The 23289-nt window shown below is 41.1% G+C and overlaps 1 protein-coding gene and 1 pseudogene across 2 annotated transcripts; one reads left to right on the top strand and one right to left on the bottom strand.

Annotated features, from left to right (window-relative positions):
- The first annotated feature begins 1794 nt into the window (after positions 1-1794).
- On the top strand, positions 1795-8817 carry LOC308240218 (A-kinase anchor protein 17B-like; annotated as a pseudogene). The gene is made up of 5 exons: positions 1795-2553; positions 3607-3732; positions 5286-5508; positions 7250-7378; positions 7561-8817. The product of its transcript is annotated as an A-kinase anchor protein 17B-like (transcript).
- Positions 8818-14673: 5856 nt separating this feature from the next.
- Positions 14674-22776, bottom strand: PGRMC1 (progesterone receptor membrane component 1). Its single transcript, XM_080652668.1, has 3 exons — positions 21986-22776; positions 18542-18697; positions 14674-15961 (listed from the first exon to the last, which is right to left on the bottom strand). Exons 1-3 carry the CDS (start codon positions 22308-22310, stop codon positions 15858-15860), a joined length of 585 nt encoding a protein of 194 aa, XP_080508794.1. The 5' UTR covers positions 22311-22776; the 3' UTR covers positions 14674-15857.
- Between the last annotated feature and the right edge of the window lie 513 nt (positions 22777-23289).

Genomic DNA, 23289 nt, shown 5'->3' with positions numbered 1-23289 from the left:
GCCTTTTAAACAAGCAGTTTGTGCAAACTTTGTCTCCTAAATGGAGTTGACTCGGATTGTCCTTCAAGGACAGTTGTTAAAGAAATGTGTACCTATGATGTTAACCAACATTTAGTGGTAAATTTTGTATTAGAATTTCCATCATCTGGCTATAAACATTTGAGTCTAAATGTCCCCAAAGTTTACATTAATGAAAAGATCAGGTGATATAGATTCTGAATATATCTACTTTTAGAAAAAAAAAAAAAGCTTTTTTAAAATTGGGAAGTCCTGCTTCAAGTTAGCAAATAGAAGCAGAAATCCCCAATTCCCAGTATTAGTGATATTCACCTTGAGACAGCTTAAAATAGTTTGTTAATGTGAAATGACCACAAGCAATCGTGTTTTGGGTGTTTTCTAGTCCCAATGTAGAGGACAAATTCACTTCATCACTTATTAGAAGAGATTGTCTCTTCTTCACTTGAACTTAGAGTTCAATTTAGTTAAAGTCAATAGACTGGAAGAATAAGAATTGATATGGGCATGTAAGACTTAGAAACCAACCTTAGAATGATTAGCTAGCTGCTTGTTCACGAAGGTGCTACATGTATTTTACTTTTGCCCTCTTTCTGTGCCACCTCCAGCAGGTTTTTATGGGACTTATAAAAACTAGTGGCCCGGTGCATGAAATTCATGCACATTAAACGGGGATTAATTAGAGGAAATATTTCAATATTGCTATTTGCCCTTTCTCTATAATAGAAGTGTCAGAGATGAAAGAAAATTAGTAAAATGTATATTAAAATCTCCCTCCTGTCAGAGTCTGGGGCACACCACGGTACCCAGAGTCAAGTCCCCGCCCACCCACGTGTGCTTCAAAATCGCACGAGACCCAGACCCAGCCGCCCCCTGCCCCGCATTGGGCTAGATCCAGACCCGGTGGTCCACCCTTGTCAAGCCCTGCCAGGCAGGGGGGGGCACAGCCTCAGGTCCCCTGGCCCGGTGCCGGGTTGGGGGGCATGGCCTGAGGTCCCCCAGCCCGGGCTGGGGCGGGAGGTGAGCCTTGAGGTCTCCCATCAAACCCTGCTGGGCGGGAGGTGGGGCCTGAGGTCTCCCGGCCTGGCACCAGGGTGAGGGGCACGGCCTGAGGTCCCCTGTCAAGCCCCATGGCGGGGGCGAGAGCAGCCTCAGGTCCCTGCTGATTGCTCATTAAGACTTGTTACGGAAACTCGGAAACTCGGCCTCCGCTGTGGGTGCAGCCATCTTGTCTTATGGAAACCCCACCTCTGCTGTGGGTGTCACCATCTTTGTGGCAGAGTGATGGTCAATTTGCATATTCCCTCTTTATTATATAGGATTGGAGATTTGGAATCTTAGGGTCTTAATGTATCAGCAACTCATTTAATTTTCCCATCAGTAAAACAGGCATGAAAATACCTACTCACAGGTTGCTTCATGAATCAAATGAGATAAAGTAGTATAAACAATAGCCATAGCTTATGTTTATTGAGAACCTCTTGTGTGCCAGGCACTATTCTAAGGATTTCACATGTACTCTCCCATTTCATCATCCCTGAAGTCCTATTATTTTGATTTCAAAGTTAAGGAAACTGAGACAGTATATGGAAAATCTTTGAAACCTCTGAAACACATTAAACAAATGAAGGCTATTGTCTTAAATATCCGTATAGTATACTTGCCCCTCTCAGTTTGACCTAAGTCCAGCAAATGCTAGCACTATTCAAAGTCCAAATTTGTGTTTTGCTCTGTTTGTTTGAAGATGTTCCCTTTCACCATCCAAAGTTGCCTGAGGATACGATGACGGTGACGGTGGTGTATGATAACTCTGAGGCAACAGAGCTTTGTGCAGATCAGCACCTCTACCTCATGCCCATAGCAAAATTGATTATCAATGTATGGTTCCCAGAGAGTACAGAACCTATGAGGCCTTTCTTGAACTGGGAAGTTCTTGACCAGCTGAAGAGCCCGATTTGCCCTGATCACTTAGTTCACCACAGTTCGACTCCAAGAGTACGAAGGATTTCATCCGATTCCAGGGGGAGACTGAAACACAAAGTTTGGTTCAGATCCTGAAGGCAAAATTACATGGGAAGGTCATCAAGCTAAATGGATTGAAAACAGACTTAAAAGTAGTGGCTACAGATGCACAGGGACAGTTGGAGCACTTCCCGAAGGAACAGGAGGCCCCATCAAGTGACAGGGCTCATGAGCTGGACCACAATAAGAGCCTGGATTCCACACATTTCGAAGGCTTGCCTGGCAAGGGGTTTGCGCCTGAAGGTTCCACTGGGGGGAAGCCATGTGAAAAGATCCTATAGGTGGTCACTGAAAATTTTGGGAAGATCAAGAATGTGGATATTTCTATGTTTGACCCCTACAGAGAGGTAATGACTGGTGGAAGCTTTGGGGGTTTTTAGCTTCAGCATGCAGACATTTGAGGCCTTTGTACAGTATCGGGAGTCAACTGACTTTATAAAAGCCATGGAGACCCTTTGAGGAATGAAGGTGATGCTTAAAGGGGATGGTGGAAAAGCTCTTGCATGTAACTTTAAGATAAGAAGTAGCCAGTTTCTTTTATTTCCCACTGTTCAGGTGGTCCTAAGTAAAAGCTAGAGGGAAGCATCTAGAATAAATTTCCTTAGACTCCACTGGGCTCTGATCAATAGCTCATGTAAATATTTGTGTTGTCATTAATAAATTGATATTTAGGAAGAAAAATAATCCTGATTTGAACATTCTTTTGCTGTCAGGCATGCTGCCAGCTGGGGTTTTAAAGTGATTGTTGTTATAATCTGGGATTCTGCCATAACTTCTTGAAGGCATTAAAATTATGTTTCATGGCTCTTATCAAAGTATCTCATGTGCTTATTCTACTTGACAATCTGCTGAGAGAGAGTTTGAAATCACAAGGAGAACAATTTACTCTCTCTTTATTATTGAGATCACAACTTATAGTTTCAAGATGGCTGACAGGTAAATTGCTAAAACATAATCCCAACAAACTTGGATTATTTCCTTTCAAACTAAACTCAGCTTATCTGTCTAGTCATGTCACCTTATTGATGTCTGACTGCTTAGTCATCTCTTTCTTGAAATGTTAATCCAGCAGAGGAAAAGATGCTGCTAAACCCTCCTTTTTCTCTAAATTAATCTTTAGCATGCATTTAGACTTTTAGCTTAAGTAGCTTCCTATGTATGAATGTGTGTGTTATCTGTGAAGATACTTACGTTAAAATGTACTTATTTTAGAATTATGAACTACTCAGTCAGACAAAAGATGCAGCAAATACTATAATGACCACCCATATACCAGTGCCCAATTGCCCAGTTTGTGCCTATCAGAGCCTATGCCTGATGATGGCATTGTGATGTCACCTGTGACAATTAAGTGAGCTCCTCAAGGTTCTGCCAAAGAAAATCCTGAAGCCCACAGGACTGTTTGGAAGGATCAGCAGAAATAGTAGAACAGTATGGGTACTAGGGTATAGAGAGAATATTTTTAATTCATTTGGTTTTGAATTTCCCATGCCCAAATTAATTTTATTTCTGTGGCCTGAGACACACTGGCCAACTTTTATAATGAAACTTTGAAATATCTGGGGGCAGGTTATGTATGATACAACCAAACACTTCCATGCAGGAGCTATAAGGAGGCGGAACCAAGAAAGGCTAAAATTACAAGAACTGGAGGAAGAAGGCAAAGAAAAGAAGAGACCAGGAAGAGTCTGTAAGGTAAGGAGACCAACTTTAACAACGAGGGTGTTTTGATTTATGGATTTATCTCTTTGGATGAATGGCTAGACTTTATAGAAAGATTACATTGAGGTCGGAGGGGGCAGGAATTGGCTCAGATTGGAGAACTGCACAGTTCTTTCAGCAGTGCTGTTACAAAGCCAAAATGACAAAAACAGTTGAAAACAAGAGAATTTAAAAGACAACATCCTTGTTAGGGAGAACAAGTAATGAGAAATAATGGGACCAGCCTGATTAAACTAAAATGATTTTTTAAAAAGAACCAGGAACTTTTATAGTGAAAAATTCTAGCCTACCAAAATTTTTAAAAGATACCAATTTACCTAAAATTTACCAACTTTTACCTAGCCTACCAATCTAAAATGCTTTTTAATTAAAAACAAACAAACCTCTTTTCAGGTCTAGAAGAGGTTTTCTTCAACGGGACGGTCAATATTCAAACTAACACATAGGCAAGAAGGTATGGATTGATTTATTGGGACTATATTTCTTGTTAGCCTAAGTTCTTTCTGTGAGCCTTTATTCCTTTGAACTTATCATTGTTTCCCAATTTAGGAGATTGAGACTAGAAAGTACTATTGGATTGTCAAAGGTTTTCCAAGGTACAAATAGGCCAGAACTTCTGGGCTCTGAAAACCAGTTTTACCTCCTGGCCCCACCCCTTGTATGTTTATTCTTCCATTTTTTCTTGTAAATTACAGCCATTCAAAAAGGGAGATAAAGAGTATCTTTCCTTGTGCCTCTCAATTTTTTAGCTGTCGAAGTGATAGGAATTACTTGAGGTCACGTCTGTGAAACTTGGCTAGAAGTTGTGGCTAGTCAATGCAACTATTCCCCCAAAATTTCTAGACCGAACATGCAGTTTAGATAATCCTCCAGCTTTTGGGCTAAGTTCTCACTCAGATAATTGTCCTTTTTTTGTGTTTCTTTCCCCATGTTCCCATAGGGCCTAACCAAAACAGTTTACATTTTCAGAAAACAGCAGTTTAAAAAAAAGCCCCAAATCTTCTAAGCCAGTGTGTTTTTTTATGATAGTGTACTGTATTGTAATATATATGAAGGACAGTTCTCACCCTTAAGGTTTTCTGAGTGCCTTGACTTACCTTTATTTGCCTATGTAAAACCAGCTCATGGAAGGTTTTGATCTCAAGAAAAATGAAATCATTAATGTGAAAGCTGGTCCAGTAATCCCTGACTGTGGTTTGAGAAAGTGGAGGCTAGAGGCCCCTCCTTCAAATTCTGTAGTATTTTTTTTTTTTGTATTCTCAGTGTAAGGTCTCCTGTACTTGCTTCTAATTAATCAACTCAAGTATGCATCTTCCTCATTTGATGGATGCATCACAGTGTCTTTTATCTTCAGTTGTCTCTGCCAGGCCCTGGGGTTAGCAGTAAGAGATTCCTGCAAACCTAAATGATTTGTTATTTGTCCATGTTGCCCTCTTCTCTCCTCACCCACAGTGGGGAAGGAGTGGGGAAGAGAGCAGATGCCAAATAAATACCTTCTGAATGGTTGCCCTTTAATCATTGTCCAGAAAAAGAAAGGAGGAGAGGAAAGCCCAGGAAGAGAGGAAGAAGGCCAGGGTCAGGAGGTGACCCCTGAAGGGACAGACACCAGCAAAGGAAGCGGGACAGAGTCAAAGCTGAGCTGCCTGGAGAGCCCAACTCTTCGGAGGAGTGGGAGGAGAGGAAGTTCCTACTGGCTCAAGGCAGGTGGAGGCCATTTGATTGCTACTGGTGCTCCTGAGGAAAATTGCAGTAAGGCTCTTTCCCATTCGTTCGTTGTTCAATTTTGGTAGGAGACACAACTCTTCCAGTTAAGCTATCACCTATTTAAAATTGAATCTATGTAAGGCACATTGCAGTTTATTTTCAATAGGCTGATCTCTAGTAACCCCAATCATGGGTTTCCAAAAGGTGTACCCAAATTCTCTCAAGGAATTGTGTCTTACCCTTGCCATCTGTCACACACACCTTGTGTTGCTAAACTTCAAGACAGTTTTACCCAGGGCAGTATAACCAGTGTATCTACTTTTCTAGGTTCCTAATGGATATAACAGAAAATGCCAGGGGGAAGAATGGATGGTGTGGGTGTTAGTTTTGTAGTCTTCCATTAACTTTACATGTCCATTTATCTGCAACAGTTTGAATGAGAAGGGAGAGCCTTGAACAGATAGCTTTGTATAGCAAGCTCATGTCAATTAGTCTTAAAGTATTTGCTAAAGAATTTCTCATATCACACAGCAATTGTTTTATTTGGAAAGTTCCAATTTTGGAACTTCTTTTCCCTCCACTTACAGAAAGGCTCCCAAACTGTTCATTTAAAAATCCATATTCAGTGTTTGTTTTTTAAAAATATACTTTTATTGATTTCAGAGAGAAAGGGAAAGGGAGAGAGAGATAGGAACATTAATGTTAAGAGAGAATCATTGATCAGCTGCCCCACACTGGGGATCAAGCCCGCAACCCAGCCTGACCAGGAATCAAACTGTGATCTCCTGGTTCATAGGTCGATGCTCAACCACTGAGTCATGCTGGCCGGGCCATATTCAGTGTTTTAAAATACTGTGCAAAGGGTAAATGGCATTAGTTAAGTTGATTTAATGTATATTTGAAATCTCAGTCTTCTCATTATTGTGAACAATCAGTGAAATCAGGATCAGAAAAATATTGCATTTCCACTTATAATAAGGGTAGCTGGATCTTTCAAAATTTACCTTAATGACCACTGAAGAATTTCTCTTTAAATGTGAATGATGCCTAATTCTTGGCCTCATTGATATCTTATACTGATTATGCAATTCCCACATTCTAATCCTAGTTAATGGGTAAGTACTATGCCTTGATTTGCACCAGGTGTCAGTAGAAGCACTGTACAAACTCTCCCAGCAGGGTGGGATTGTGGGCAGCACCTTTCACTTGTCCTGTAGCTGTGCAGAGCAGATAGCACCACAGATAGAACCATTGTCATTGGCCACATTTTCTACTTGCTGTGTTGCTTCTGACTGAGGGTGGGCAGAGACACCCTCACCTGCAAGCCATAGGAAAAAACTGGAATGAAAAACAGAAAGACAGGTTACCTTTCAAGTCAGTTGACTCTCTTGTAGACACGTTTCACCCACCAGTTGTGTGTGTTTTTTTTTGTTTTGTTTTTTTTTTTTTGTTCTAGGATTTTCTGGGAGGGCTATAGAGCATTTCTTATTCCGCTTCATATCCCCAGTTTGTGAACAAATAACAAAAGGGTCATGTGCTTTGAACGTATGTAAATTGTGGTGCCTTGTAACATAAAGATGGGCACAAATCTAGTAAAAGCAGCTCATATTAGACCGAGACATTTAATTTTATACCTCCTGTTTCCTAGGACAACAGTGTTCCTAATTTGGATTGATCCTAGGTGGTATTAGAAACCTGTTACAAAAATGTCAGAAATCCAAATTTTCTATGAACATTTTAATTTGTTTAGTTTTTTATGTCAGACTTTTAACCTTTTTCTTTGAAGGAATCCACACAGTTTAACCCAAAAGAAGTAGATGTTGCAGGCTCTGAAGCTAATCATGGTCTGGGGAATACATTGGAAACTCTAAAGAAAGAAAAGATAAATACCCAATATCTTCAAAATCAGGAGAAAGTGCCAAGATACAGGCTGCCAGTTTAGATAATAAATGAAAACAAAAAATGGAGGGAAGAAATAGGGCTCAGTTACATAAATCTTCCCTCCATTGTAGAAAAAATGGAAATAATTCAGTCAGAAAAAAGGGAACTGGACAATTATCCACCAATGAATGCAATGACATTTTTTACTTTGACCAGAATTCCTTGCAAATTGCATTAATTCAAGGTCAGCCTCCTGAGAAGGAAGACCACCTCAGTTCTAATAACTATCCTTCCAGATTATCTGAGCAAGACCACAGCAAGAAAAACCGTGAAACATGTGACCTTATTGACTTTCTATTAAACCATTATTATCACATTCCAAAATATCCTTCTATCTGCCTAAAACCAAGTCACCCAACAAGCACATGTCAGTGGCAGAGATCTGTCCATGCTACAGGAAATGGATTTCAAATCAATTTGAGAAAGTACAAATGTGACTCCACCAGGTTGAGTCAAATGCAAAACCTGCATACTCAGGATCCTGTGCAAAAGCCACAAAATAGAGTAAAAGTATATTATGCCAAAGGATGTTCTAAGGAGTTTAAAAATCATCGCAAGGACACAGCCAGTGAAGCTGATGATCAGTTGACCCCAATTGATGGAAAGGGCGATCTGTTGGAAGAGACCCATGCTTACCAGGTCAAAGATTCCAAATCTGGAAGTCAAAGCCAATTTTCCTCACCCAAAAGGTCAGCAGAGTTGGAGTTGGCAGATTTCCTCGAGGAAATTAGTAGTGATTCTGAATGCTTCAATGAAACCCTCATCATAAACAAAGAGGAGGAAGAGAAATCTGTGGCCATATATGAAAATACCCCCGAAAGAGGATCTCTCGATGCTGAAGTCATCACTAACAATCAAGAAATTAGATCAAGTCAGCCGACCTTGTATTCAAAGTGTAAACATTTTGGGGAGGAGAAACACTCTAAATACCAGTTTAGGAAACCAGTAAAGAGGTTCAAGTATGAACAAAGATGTTCATGGCTTGAGGGTGAAAACAATTTCATGAGAGTTGAGAACAGCCACAGCAAACTGGAGAAAAGGCTAGGCCCCAAATACATATTTGATCAGGGCAACTACCACAAGTCCAGTTCCGGTTACCTACTAGGCAATATCACAAGAAAGAGGAGGTGGTTCCGTAATAATACATTTTACCAGAGAGTGAACTACAGGCCCTTTCATGTTCCAACATCATCAAAATTTACTAATACTTTCTATTCAAGGCATTTTCCCCAAAGAAGACAGACTATGTGGAAGACAGGATATAGACAGAATGTAAGAAGATTCACAAGACATGAGAATTCTACATATTTCAGGCCAACTTCTGATAATTATAATATTAGACGTAACAATCAGAAGCACACTGGCTATAGAAGCTATTTACAAAACAACTACAATAATTCTTTATACTTTTAAATGCTTTGAAGGTCTCTTAGATCACAAACACCCTTATTCACAATAAACAATTTGCAAAAAAAAAACATTTAAAACTAAGTATAGCTGTGTAGTTAGCAACAACAAGAGCAAGAGAGAAACATTTAAAAGCTTGAGCAAAGTCAAATGAAAAACCTTGTTTCTCTAGCCAAACTATAAAACATAGGTCAAAATCACTGCACGTGTGTTGGCAAGCTTTTGAAATACAAAACATCCAGTTTCTGAAAGTTGGTAAAACAATGTGCTTGCAAAACTTCCTGATCTAAGAGCAGACATTTCTACAGTTCAACTATAACTTTATTTTGTTGCCATTGAAAGAGCAAATTAACATCGAGAAGTATTGAGATAGCCTCTTTGACCCTTTAGCTATCATAAGGTCATCATTTAATTCAGTTATCTTCAAAGAGGACAACAGCGGATAAGGATCTTTTCACGTGTTCTTTGATTTCATCGGAACACCATGTACAACAAACTTTCCTAACTTTCATCTAGAAACAACTATATATAAAAGAAATGAGACAACAGCTAGAACATAGACTTCTTCATATCATTAGAGGTTTTCATGAGCACCCATCAGAAGGAAATTAATCTCCTTAATATGTTCATAGTACTTAAAGAGTTTTTTCCTTTTAGAAACAAAGTATTGGAAGAAGAATCTAAAAGGGGCTCAGATTTGTCCTTTAGGCTTAAAGGGACAGTTGACTATTAGCAGAGTTGTTTTTGAAGAACCCTATGACATTCCAGCATAGAAAAGCAACAGGATTGAAGTGATACAACCAGTGGGACTTGGTGGGACTTGCAAAAGGAAATATTGAAAGATCTTTGGGCACCAATAATGGCACTTGGGAAGAGAAGACATGACAGTATTTCATTTCAGGTTACATAATCCTTTCAGGGTTGGATGACATCAGTTTATAAAAAGCCACTGGATAGCCCCAAAATGACTTTTTAAAAACAGTAACAAGTGACTCCTCAATCCTCAATAATGCCATGGAGTTAGGAAGAGTCAATGGCAATGCCCATAGTTTTCTACCTGGGGAAAGTTATATGTGTACCAGATTTGTAAACTCTTAAGCAATTTATCTTTTTATCTACTGTTTTTGGAGTTCTTGAACATGCTTTTTTTACATTGAGATATTTTACAGATTTGTAAAGACTTACATCTTAATGTGCATGTTCTGTTGAAAGCTTAACTGATTCATTCTGCCTTATGTTGGATTTAGAACCTCAGGGCCAGTAGGTGACCTTTTATCTCCAACAAAACTATACCTGACTCAGCAACTGAAGACATCGATAGGATCAGACTACCAGCAGCAGAAAATGGTGATTTTAATCTGCAGAAGTATTAGAAGGCAACATTTTCATACCATTTGCAATAGTCCTAACTTGATAGAACAGTACCAGCTGGTAAAGCCAAGGTAGGATGCCAGAGTGATGAGGCACAACATGTGTTCATAACCAGCCTCTTGAGCAACCTGATATCTGAAGGGGCTAGAAAATCTTCTCATTTATCTAAAGTGAGAGCCACATATTGTTTCATTGATGTCTTCTAATCATATTCAATAGAAGTATGCTAGTACATGCAAAAGTTCAGAAGTGAATGTAGCAAAGCAGGTTATGTTTACTATTAAGAAAACCAACAAATGATTTGTTGGCTCTCTTTTCTTCAATTTCACTTTTAAGCCAGTTATTCTACCATCAAAACTAGGTTTGGCTTGTTAAATCTGAAAAATCGCTCATGGGGCGAATGCCTTTTCTCTTCTGAAGACTGGCACTGACTATTAATGTTCAAAGTACTGTTGTCCAAGCAGCCTTTTAAAACTATTAATGGCTTGTATTTTGTCAGACAACTTTCTGCAACCAGGTATTATTCTCTTTCAATGAGACCCTGCCTGTTTATTTTCTCATGTTCCATGCCATTGAAACAAGGTTATGGGTTTATAATGGAAAGCAGATTATGTTCCGGAAAGAAAAAAAAGGAAAACACACCTCAATTTCTTATTTGATCATTTTTCTTTGTAGAGATTTTAGTCATGGAAATAATTTGCTGCTCATAAAGACGTAAAATAATAAAAAACAGTTTAAAACAGCATGTGCATTTTTTGTATAATAGAGCTGGTGCTAAGTTAGATCTGTGTAATAATTTCTGTCTTGTTTTGTTTTGTTTGCTAACTAAATACCATTCTGGGGCCTAGAAGAAAATAAAAATGCTGGTTTTATGTTTACTTTGGAACAACCTTGGGTTTTTATGTCTTGTTATAACATTCTAGATTTGACTAAACCTCTTTTTTTGTGTAGGACTTAAATGTGGAATATAATAATTGTACTTTTCAACTGAATGATTTAGTAGGGAATGGAACAGAACTGAAAATACTATTATTACTTTCTATTAATTAACATTGTTATTCTTTATTGTGCTGTTATTTAACTGGGGCAAAAGTGTTTTACATATCTTTTTTCTACGTCCTATGAAGTAAGGGCCTGAACTTTAAAACTGTTCTCATATTTTTCATTATATGTACTTCTGATAGTGTTTTAAGAAAGCTCAAAATTTGTCAAGGTATTTTTTTCAGTTTGTTTGAATTGCTCAGGTAGAAAGCCATGCAAACTGGTAATTTTGAAAATATGAACCAAATAAATGTATTTGTATTTATTACAATACAGTTTAAATGTTAACTTTTAAATAAATGCTAATAATTCCATGCTAGTTTCTAACTATAGAATGCTGCCTTGTATTAATATTGCTAACCATCTGTAATGTTAAAGAAACAATACACATTCAATTTTCAGATAGATTAAAAATAAAATTGTTATAGTGAATAGAATCTTGGTTCATTTACCATATTATTGGCTGCAATGTTGGACATCTACAATAACATTTTCTTCTTTTCAAATGTTTTTATTGATTTTAGAGAGAGAGGAAGGGAGAGAGAGAGAGAGAAAAACATTGATTGGCTGCCTCCTGCATGTCCCCTACTGGGAATTGAGTTTGAAACTGAGGAATGTGCTCTGACCAGGAATTGAACAAGTGACCTCTCAGTGCATGGGACAATACCAAACCAACCGAGCCACACGGGCCAGGACACTATAATAACATTTTCTATGAAAATATACATCTCTAGTTTCAATATTGTTTCTATGCAACTTTTCCCTTTATGATGCTAGTTAATGGAAATTGACTTTCAGAGATCATGAAACCACAGTTTTATTTTCATTTTGGATAAATTGAAATTGGGATATCGGAACTTATGATTCTTCTCCCTTCAACCAAAGTTTTACTAGTGCTGTGGAAAGGTAGCAAAAGGACTTCATGGAATCTCATCTCATCCCTTCAGCCGTTGGTGGAAGTATTAAAGTTATACAATGTCAAAAAACAAGTGTGGGTGTGGGCTGAGTGTCTAGTCTGGTGCAAAGTCTAGACAGTTATGCAGTGTCCCAAAACAGGTGTGGGTGTGAGCTGGGGCCTTAGTAATTAGTCCTTGACTATTCATGAGTTAACTGTTCTTTCACATGAAATGTACAGCAAACTGCCTCTAAGTATCCTATATGATAAAAGCATAAAATGCAAATTGTCCCCTCCGGGGGCCGGGAGATTGACCAGGAGTTTGACCGTTTGCTATGACGCGCTCTGACCACCAGGAGGTGTCAGCAAAGAGGTGCTGGCAGTGAGCAGCAGTGGAGGCACTGCCAGCCCCGATGGGCCCCAGTGAGAGTGGGACTTCGATGGGATGGTGGAGCAGGTGAGCGGGCAACGCCAGGCCAAGGTGGGTGCAAGCAGGGCCCCATCACCCCGCAGATGGCGATCAGCAGCAGTGGGGGGGGGGGGCTGCTGCCTGGCTCCCAGGCACTGAGGGACCCAGGCTGGGGGTGGGAGGGGGCTGGCCCCAATGGATTGCCCCGCAGGTGGGATGGTGGAGCAGGTGAGGGGGCGGCGCCAGGCCAAGGCAGGGTGTCAGGCGGGGCTGCAGGGCTGCAAGGCTGAAGGTGTGAGCTGGGGCCCAATCCCTGCAGGCCACCCCGAGGGACCCCACCTGCGCATGAATTTGTGCACTGGGCCTCTAGGTATTTATATAAGGAAGGCAGAGTCTCCAATCTGGGCACTTGAGAGCTGAAATGGTCCTTTTTGGGTTCCAAGAGCTCTTTCTGAAACAGCAAGGACTGTATGGATGCTTTTTCTGGATCTCGAATTTGCCCTCTGAGGTAAGGTGAATGTGACACTATGTAGAGAAGTCACAAATTTGTGTAGATACTGAAAACACTTAGAAAATGCTGCTTCAGACCCAGAGATGCTAATTGTGAGAACAGTGTTTCTGTAGGAGTTGGACGAAAGCAGGTGGAGAGCAAATATGTTCACCTGACACTTCCCCCACTGGCCCATAGTGGTTCCCTCATCTTCTTGAATTGCCTTTTACATAAAATGGTTTGTGAATATGTGAACTGGATGTGTAATGTCTTTAGATTCAAGTCCTAACTTACAATACTATCCTTTTACATGTAGTCAATACAATGTTGATTTAGTTCTGAATGGAGGGAAATAAGGCTATTTGGGATTGAAGCTTTAACCTGGCATTAGACAAACCCATTTAACTTTGTAAAATGAGTAGCCTAATCTTAACATCTAAATGAGATTTCAGGCTGCAAAGGTGGCCCAAGTTCGTCTCCCACTCCCTCCTCCAAAGCATACAGTGGTAAAACAGGTTGCTTGGCACAAAACGGGCAACTTGATTATTTGTTGTATGAAATCTAGGTGGGGGAAAGGGCACATTTAAATAAAAAAACAGGTAATAATATGGTTTAATAACAAAAACATGCAAAGCTGTGAGCCCTCTTTCATTCAGGGAGTACATCTCTTATAAGAAAACTGCCAACATTAAACATTAAAAGGCCAAAACACTAATATTCAGAGTAATCAGTTGTGTACGTTCATACAACTGATTGTACACTGAATGGCCAGATTATTATGATCTCTGAATGCATAATAATCTGGCCACTCAGTGTGTGTGTGTGTGTGTGTCGTGTGTGTGTGTGTATATATATATATGAGGCCTGGTGCATGAATTCATGCATGGGTGGGGTCTGGCCAGCCTGGTCAGGGGGAGGAGACATGGGCGGTTGGCCAGCCTGCCTGCTGGTCGAACTCCTGGTTGAGGGGACAATTTGAATATTAGCCTTTTATTATATAGGATATACACTGAGTGGCCAGATTATGATGATCTCTGAATGCATAATAATCTGGCCACTCAGTGTATATGCAAATCTAATATCCCCTTTTTGACATGAAGTGAATGAACTTTGCTACTCTAAGGATTCTTGACTACTTAACTGATCAGATGGTACATTAAAACAAAACTCTGCCTGGTTGGATAGCTCAGTGGGTTAGAGCATCATCCCGATACCCCAAGGTTGCCGGGTTGATCCCTAGTCTGGGCACATACAAGGAGTGACTGATGAATTCATAAATAAGTAGAACAAAAAAATCGATTTAAAAAACCTCAAAAGTCTGCCTTGGCATTTGGTAGCAATCCCTTCAATAAAATTATCCCTTTATATCCTTGCTATATATAGACCTAAGGGAGAAGTCTGCCTTTGAGTTTAGAAAGTTCTTATTTAAAGAGGCAGAATTTGACAAGTCACAAAAAATCAATTCAATCCACTATTAACAGCTGATATTTGGTATGTGGTGGGAGGCTTCTATGAAGTTTTGCCCCTTTATTTGTTTCTTCTGAAATAAAAAAAAAATCACTCAAAAGTGAAACTCTTAGTATTCAAGCTAAAGTAAAGTGATTAATCTGGTTCCTTATATATATATTTTTTTAAATAAAACAACCCATCACACTATATTGGGTAAAACCATTTTATTAACTGACTAAAGCACTTCATTTTGTTTTTTGATTTGAGGTAAAACCATTAAACATGGTTCACAAGAAAATACAAGGAAAATACTATTCAACTACAATTACAAGAGTTTAAAACTTCACTAGTTGTTCACATAACACAAATTCATACAACTGTACAGTCTACTTAGCTAAGTTTATTGTTAACCATAAGACCAATATCAAAGACCTAGACACTTGACTACTACTCTTGCAGTGGCTCTAGTTTTGTGACAAAAGAGTTAACTGTTACCACTTTATGTATATACTTTACTTCAAAAACCACTTGGCTAGTGATGTGCACTGTTTTCTCATTATTCAGGGGTGTGTGAAGGCTCTTAGTAGGGCAAACATCTGATCTACATGCCACTCATGTGAAATCATGTAAAATAACCATTGCTCCACCATGAACATGGAGATCAGAAAGATGGCCCTATAATGTTCTTCATGTATTTATATTTTTAGGCAAGCCAGATGATTTTCTCCAAAGCTTCCTTTTGAATGTTCAGATCATGTTTTAATCCTCACTGTAGAGAATAGTTAGTGAGGGTGTCCAAGTGTCAGAAGGAGGACAACAATGCTGTTTAGAAACAATTAATGTATTTCTTCCAACTAAGCCCAGCTTTGAGATTTCATTTTCTTACTGGACAGCTCTCTTTAATAAATATCAAAGCCTTTGGGACACTGCAGATTTGCTTTAGAGATGGAATTCATGCAGTTAAGTCAATTGAGAAATAAGGAATTTGCTGTCTTTAGAGAACATCATGACTAAAAGTTGATCCTTTGTTCTTAGTGCTTGAAGGACTCTGCACATTTTGCATTTCTATGTGTTTGGGGGAAATACCCAAGTCTTACCTATCTTTTAGGATTAACAAATTTAAATTCAGCCTGTACTAACTACAGATAGAAGAAAAACAGTACTAACATTTGTATTACAGCACTGCAGTTCACTTTCTGCATTTATGACACACAAATATCATGCACTCTAAGAAGTTAATTTTTTTCAGTGTCACTAGTGATGTTAATTAAAAAAATTTACAGCAAGTTCAAAACTTTTCTAAATATTGAAATCACCACATTTTAAAGACAGACTGGAATGTTACAAATGATTCTGCAAAATACAAAAATAGATATGCATCCATGAATGCTTTAATCGTTTTTCCGAGCATTCTCATCTTTTGGTTCTTCCTCATCTGAGTACACAGTGGGCTCCTCCCCCTCCTTCAGCAGTTTGCCCACGTGATGATACTTGACTGAATAGAAAAAACACAAATGGTCAAATCACTACCACATTTCATGTTAAAGTATTGATTAGAGGCCTACAATCTACTTAACAATGTGTTGGGCTTCTTAGAGTTTTGTTCAGAAGACAAATATAAAACGGATAGCAACGTCTGACAGAGTGTGCATTGAGTATACAAATGAATGTACAAATGTTTAGAAGGCTCATTATGAATTAGAATATGCTTTAGAAAATGTGCAGAAGGATTTGGGTAGGGATTTCCAGAAAATGAGAACACCACATACAAAAGCATGCAGGTGAGACTGAACATACCTGGGAAGCAATAAAGAGACCAAGCTGGCAGGAGTAGAGTAGGAGCAAGGTTGTCTAAGCAGTGTGGGGAAATATTATAAAGGATGTAGAAAGCCAGCCTGACGAGTTTGGACTTATCCTATATGTGGCAAAGGGCACTGAAGGTTTATGACAAAGGTCTGACAAGGTAAAATAGTGCTTTGGCAACAGTGGTATCACTGTCATGTTGAGGGGAGATGACAGTAAAGGAGAGACCAGAAACAGGGTGACCAAGAGGCCGGCAAGCATGCACAGGATCAAGAGTCAGGAGTAGGGGGGTGTTGATGTGGGAGGGGAAAGGGAAGAACATATGGTAATTTAAAGGATAACTGCAAACATGAGTTAATGAAGTGAAAATTGGAGATTCCATGGACCAAAATGGGGACTCTGGAGGGGAACATGATGGATTTATTACAAGGACTGGATAAATTAGTATTGGTAAGTAGGTCCTTGGAAACCTCTGATAAAGTTCAATCAAATTGTGGGTATAGAAAGCATATTGTAGGGAATAAGGAGGTACAGAGAGGAAATGAAGCAGTGCTTAGGAACAACCACCGGTTGTTTGACAGTGGAGGGAATGAATGATAATATCTAGTGGATGGAGATGAGAGCAGGAGATGAAAATTTTCCCCAACACGAAGAAAAAGCTATACAATGTTAAAGCAAGTGGTGAAGGAGGCATAGCACTGGAGATGTTGGAGAAAACAGATTTAAGAGGATAAACTGGAATGCAAAAGACTTGGGAAGAGATAGAGTCAGCAAACCACCACCATAATGGCTGGTTCCTTGTGGGAAAGCTAACACATGGTTAATCATCTCAATGTCAGAGGCCAAGAGGACAGAGCCTCCTCTTTCCGAATATGGGTAGGAATTAAAGGAGTACCAACCTGTCTAACCAGGTAATCCGAGCTGCTTTTGTGTGAAATAATCACCAAGATCAACTGGAACTTCCCTACCTGAACATATTATAAAGGTCCCTAGGGTGCTTGGGACTGTGCAAGACAAATAAAAACTGTGGGTGCTTGAGAAACATGCCTTAAGGGGAATCCACAGCAACCCTGAGCATAGCTGAAGTTTCACAACAGCAATTGGAACTAAGCTTAGTTCAAGGGGGGATGGGAACCACACTTTTTACCCCAATGATGAAGGCAAGTCCTACAAAATAGAGCTTTGTAAGTTATAAATTACAGCTCATTGGTTTCATATAGAAGAATCTATTGTTACAAAGGCATCTTGAGGATGCAAAAAATGAGGGACTATGTTAGATAGCTGAATTATGTTTTCCAAGTAAAAAGACTTGCCTCTAGCCTTGAAAGCTATGCTTAATCTGACTGGGATCCAAACTCTAAAGGTAGAGCCTTATCTGACTAATTATTAACTAAGAACTCTCTCTGAAGTCAGCATTAGTTTCAAAGAAAATGGTTGGATTTAGGGAAAAAAAGCAATATAATCAGTAATATTTAGCTGATTATAGGGAACAGCAAATAGGAAATCACATTTTAAATGAAAAAATTTTTTCTTAAAGAAATGATCATGGTCTTTATATACTGTTTCAAAGCTGGAAAAGATTATTATCAAATTCTTAGCAATGAAATATTGCTAAAGGTATCTTTAAACAGGTTTGACAAAAACCAATTTCTCAGTGCTCAAAATTTGAACTTAACCTCCAAACTTACTTCTCCCCCAAAGACCTCAGACCATAGCAGAAGCCAGGAAACAAGTGTCTCCTTTTTTTTTTTTCTTTTTAAAAATGCAGACACCATTGTTGCTGGGCACATTATAAGCATCATTTATTTGTAGATGAAGCCTATATTTAGGATCAGTTAGATTCAAAGAGAAGCTGTTTTATAGAATACAAGTCTCCTATTCTTCAGCAGAAATGTGGGTTGCTTTTAAACAGCAAGTTCTACAAGAGAGGGCTTATGAAAACCCCTCTTTCTGTAGCCATGATGGCCGCTCTCCTTTCCCCTCATATCAGGCACCAAATTGTAGTGTGGAATTTGTGCAAACCTTTCAAAAACTAAAAAAACCAGAAATGCGAGATTCCATAGAGAACAAGCTAAAAATTGGTCTGCAGTCATGGCAAGTGACTCAGCACTACTGCAATTACTTCAAGCCATGAACTTGATCCGTCCAAGATTCAGGAGCCTATCAAAATTCTCCCAAGTTTCAGGTTATTTAGTAATAACTATTGGACTGCTGTGAATCCCATTACTGGTCGAAATTTGATCCAGCCACAACTTTAAAAAAAAATGCTTACAAGTGAACTGAGAGTCCCAGTCGCTCAGGGTCTCCTGCTGGGCAGGAGTGAGGTCAGAAAGGTCATCATACTCATCCTTCAGAGCTTCCTTATCCAGGCAAAATGTGGCGAGGCCCCTGGATGCATCTCTTCCGGCAAAGACCCCATATGGTCCCTCTTTAAAAACAAAACAAAACCAAAGACAGAATCTTTATTAGACAGTCAATTTCTCTGTGGTTCATACACAGAAAATGGCTTCCTTACCCATCAACATAGAAAGCCCCTTTTTGGAATATCCAATTTCATTTGGAAACTGTAAGTGATGTTGATACTTTGATCATTATGTAGTGGATACTACAAGGCCTGTTGTTATTAAACTTATTTAAATAACTAAAACAATCAAAATATTATACATTATCATCCATTTCCTGTGATTTTCAAATATCTAATAAAAAAGCCATAAATGATGACCTCGGGGGGGGAGGGAGCGGCTGGTAGGGACTAATACAAGATAATACACTAATACACGGGTCATAATTCAGCTTTGGGAGATTGAAAACGGAGCCTGGCTCTATTCTAGGCACCAGAGCTACACCGGTGAAAGTTATGGTTTCTTAAGATAATAAACACTAAGGTTTTAGTAAATGAGAACATTTCCTTATAAATGTCAACAGAGATCTTTGGTTGCAAGAATGTATTAAACATTAACATGTGGCATCTGCAGGATAAATTCTTTTATGAGATTATCAGTGGTTCAGAAATCTATCCAGATGTTACATAATCTTCACTGTCAATAAAGATGCAATAGAACAGAGATAATCTTTGTCACTCTGTTTTTGGTGAGTTTGAAGGAAGATTAAAAATCCTAAAACTTTCATGGAAAATAGAGGCAGAATCAATACCTGAAAATAATTCCATCTAAGAGAGTAGTGAATCATTGTGTAGGTACTTAAAGTGGATATTTAGACTTGTTTAAATATTGTACAAATAAATGAAAAGAATCCAGTGTACTTTAAACAATGTGTTTCCACAAGGTTGATTGAATAGCAAACCTGACATTAAAGTTTGTAGAAGTATGAGTCAAGTTTCAATATGGCCTGGTCAGCTGAAACCTCAATCCAGCAGGATTTTTTTTTTACAAATTAGGTGAAATGTATGGTCAACTTTGCAATGCAAATAAGATTCTAAAGAAAATGGTTATTTTAAATCACGATTATATGCTACTATTTCCACCAGAGAAGGTAAAAAAAAACAACAACAACAAAAAAAAACCTTCATAGTTTTCTAATGGGAATAGTAGCACCTAGTGCTTAAAAATATGCCAATTGTATTGGTTTGGACCTCACCATTTCAGAAATTCACAGAATACTTAACCACATTCTGAGAGGAGCATTAAAGGACTTTGAAGAATGTGTATTCACTAGAATGTAAGCTCCATGAGCAGAGATTTGTGGGAGTGTTTGTGTGTGTGTGTTCACTTCCATAGTCTCAGCACTGACAAAAGTGCCATGCATAGACGAGGCACTAGAATGAATAATTCCTAGGAATCCTTTGTAATATGAAGTATCCTTTCCACACAATGTCACATATTCATGGACTTACAGGATGACAGTGCAGGGTAGAGACATAGAGATCTCACAGGGGCCATCATTTTAAGGAGGGACAACTAAGGCCCAGAGAGAACAATGCTTGACACTGGGTCACACAGCTGGTCAATGACCCAACCAGGGCTCGAACCCAGGTTGCTCAACTCCTAGTTTTGTGCTTTCTGCACAGGCCTACATTCCTCTCAATGACTTTGCAAACTAAAATCATATGATAATGCCCCACATGCATGTGTTTTGACTGCTTTATGGTGTAGCTCAGTAATAACAGTTATTTACATGATTATGTTTATTGATAATGCCTCTAGGTGTGCCACCATAAGTGACAAATAATATAGGTGTGGTCTTCAAATTATTTTGATAGTTACATGTCTGCAGAAAGTAGATCTACATGATCCACAAGGAAAAACTGCTAAATGGGAGAGTTCCTTAAGAATTTTAACACATCTGATTTTGATTAGTTGAACTGGGAGAGTAAAACAAAGTGGGAGTGGAGATGGCCAGATTGCTGCCTTCTATACTCTTCTCTTTCCAGGGCAGCAGGAAAGAGAGTGTGGTCAGTGTGTATATCAGAGCTCCCTGGTTTTAGAGGAGTCCATATTGGAGGAGCTAAAATCTCTTCTTCCTCCACTGCAAATATGTATTCTATAAAACCAGGCTGAATCTCGAATTGGCCTGGAGAAATAGCATGTTAAATGCAGATTCCAGGGGATCTTTCATTGTTATGGTGAGTAGGTCAGAAATCCATATTTTTCCTCAAGCTCATCAGGTGATTCTGATCCAACTGGGCTTGAAAAGCCTCACCTCTAAGGCCCCTCCAAGCCTGTCCCTTACAACAGCTCTGCAGTCTTCCACCCTCATTTCTCTTCTTTCCTGAATCCCCACACCCAGTAGCCTTCATAGCCCTACCCCCTTTGTTTCTCAGGATCCTCCCACTTCTCCCTCACTCCATTTTTAATTTTTTTGGCTTCTAGTCCTTTCTCTCTTGCTATAGACTACGGTATTACCTTCTCATCTTACTACATTCCCATTGTCCGCCACATTTGGCCTTTATTCCTCCCTCACCCAGTTCCCTTCTCCCTAACGAACCTCCCTTGTTCATCTTCCAGCTTTTCCCTGTCCGCTAAACACAGCGTGCACACACATACCAAACACATGCACAAACATACCTGACACACGCCATATTCCAAGCGTCCGCACGCGAGCACACACTCACCCACACACTCCCGACAAGCCACATAAACTGACTATGCACACACAGCGCACACTCACATCACACCCCCACGCACGGAGCTTCTACCTGCTGCTAATCCCATCTCCCTTTCCTTCTCCCACACCCTCACATTCCACCATGGCTACTCCTGGTATCCACGGCCTTCACGTTCTCTCCAAGGCTGGGCGTCCCTCCTCCCACTGCCCCACTTCCCCACCCCCATGCCACCCTTAAGACAACACCATCCCCTCCTTCCAGGAATCCCCAAATCCAATATCTTCAAAACTCCCCTAACACTGCGTTCTGCTTTGCCCCCCCCACACCCTTTCCAGCCCCCCCCCCCATTTCACCAACCCCCCGCCAGCTTAAGCGCGTCAGACTCTCCACACTCCCCAACCCGGGCGTTGGCAGGGGCGGGGAATCTGGCCCCCACAGGCCCGCAGCCCTAGAGCACCTCTCGACCCCCGCCCCCGAGCAGGAGGAAGCCGCTCAGACCCCACCGCCCGCCTCTCCGCCTGCCCGCCCTCACTGACTCGGTCCCCATTCCTCCCCGGGGGCGCCCCGCTTTCCCCTCGCCCCGTGTCGGGCCCCCTTCTTTTGTTTCCACGCCCCGGGGGCTGACCGCCTTAAGGGGGCCAACAGCCTTACCGGGCCCATAGAACTTGCGGCCTTTGGTCACGTCGAACACCTTGCCGTTGATGGCCATGAGTATGCGCGGGTCCTGGACGCCGTCGAAGCATCGCAGCTCGGCTGGGGTGAAGTCGCGCCGCTTAAGGCGGGGCAGCGGGGGCGGCTCGTCGTCGTCGCTGTCGCCGCTGGCCGCCGGCTGGTCCCCGCGCACGATCTTGTACAGCAGGAAGATGCAGAGGCCGAGCAGCAGCAGGTTGAGGGGCGACGTGAAAATCTCGTTCAGCAGCCCGCTCTCCAGCTCGTTCGGGTCGGCGCCGGTCGCCACCACTTCCTCGGCAGCCATGATCACTGGAGCAAATGTCGGGCCGGACTTGGGAAAGCTCCGGAACTTGAGGCTTTCTCCACCCTCTCAGAGAGCTAGTGGCGCGCTGGGCTAGGGCAGGCGAACAAGGACTAGGCAGGGGAGGAGGCGGGGCCAGGAGGGGAGGGGGCGGGGCCGAAGTGGGCGGAGTGTCCCAGCCTTGTCTGTCTCAAAGCTGCGGATGCGCGCCGCTGGGCCGAGTCTGGCTCCGCCTAGCTCAGGCCCCCCATCTTCCTGTGGATCGTGGGTCCCCTCCCCCAGTGGTATCCAGCCTCCTCCACTGCTGAGATAGCTGAGCCCACTCCTCAGTTCCACCTGCGAGGCTCCGGAGCCCTCCTGATGCCATCCTCACACCATCCTCTGGCTCACCGGGGTGCAGCGTGCAGTCCTCCCGAGCTCCCTGCTAGCTCCTGACACACCGACACCCTCGGAGAGTCTTGGCTCTACTGGGCTCTGTCTGAGGGCGCCCCATACCTCCTCTCTCCCCGTCCCCCCACTCCGCGCGCCACCTGATGCACGCCAAACACTGACTCCATTTCCTAGCTTTGGGCTTCTCCCCTGCCTTCTATTCCGAAGCCTCATTTTTTCCCCAGCCATCCTCCTGGACCATGAGGCTTTCTTATAGGAGACAGGAACCTCACTCCTTGAGCTCCTTTTTCCACCTTCAAGACCCAGCCTACCCATTTTCACTTTGGGAACCCCCGTTTGCTCTCTTTGACGGTCTTTTCCCAATCCTCCCCCCAGATGCTGTGGGGTAGATACCCCCAGGATAGCTGAAGTCAGTGCACAGCCCCCCTGCTGACAACTCTCCCAATATCTGGGAAAACGGATCGATCGCCAGATTTACTCTGAAAACCTAAACCCTTTTACAATCACTAATTTGCTCAGTCCCAAGGCATCATCAGTAAACAACGTTCTGTCGCTGCTCTTTTGTGTGGTTGGAAGGTGGGCGGGGGGGTGG

Source organism: Plecotus auritus (assembly GCF_963455305.1).
Source record: "Plecotus auritus genome assembly, chromosome: X".
In the NCBI taxonomy this organism is placed as follows: Eukaryota; Metazoa; Chordata; class Mammalia; order Chiroptera; family Vespertilionidae; genus Plecotus; species Plecotus auritus.
The sequence above is the reverse complement of the archived record's forward strand: the minus strand, read 5'-3'. Positions and strand labels throughout refer to the sequence as shown.

Coding starts and splice junctions, on each gene's coding strand:
- PGRMC1 (XM_080652668.1), bottom strand. CDS start 22,310: ATGGCTGCCGAGGAAGTGGTGGCGACCGGCGCCGACCCGAACGAGCTG. Junction 18,698..21,985: donor CCGCAAGTTCTATGGGCCCG/GTAAGGCTGTTG, acceptor TTGTTTTTAAAG/AGGGACCATATGGGGTCTTT. Junction 15,962..18,541: donor CTGGGACTCTCAGTTCACTT/GTAAGCATTTTT, acceptor TTTTCTATTCAG/TCAAGTATCATCACGTGGGC.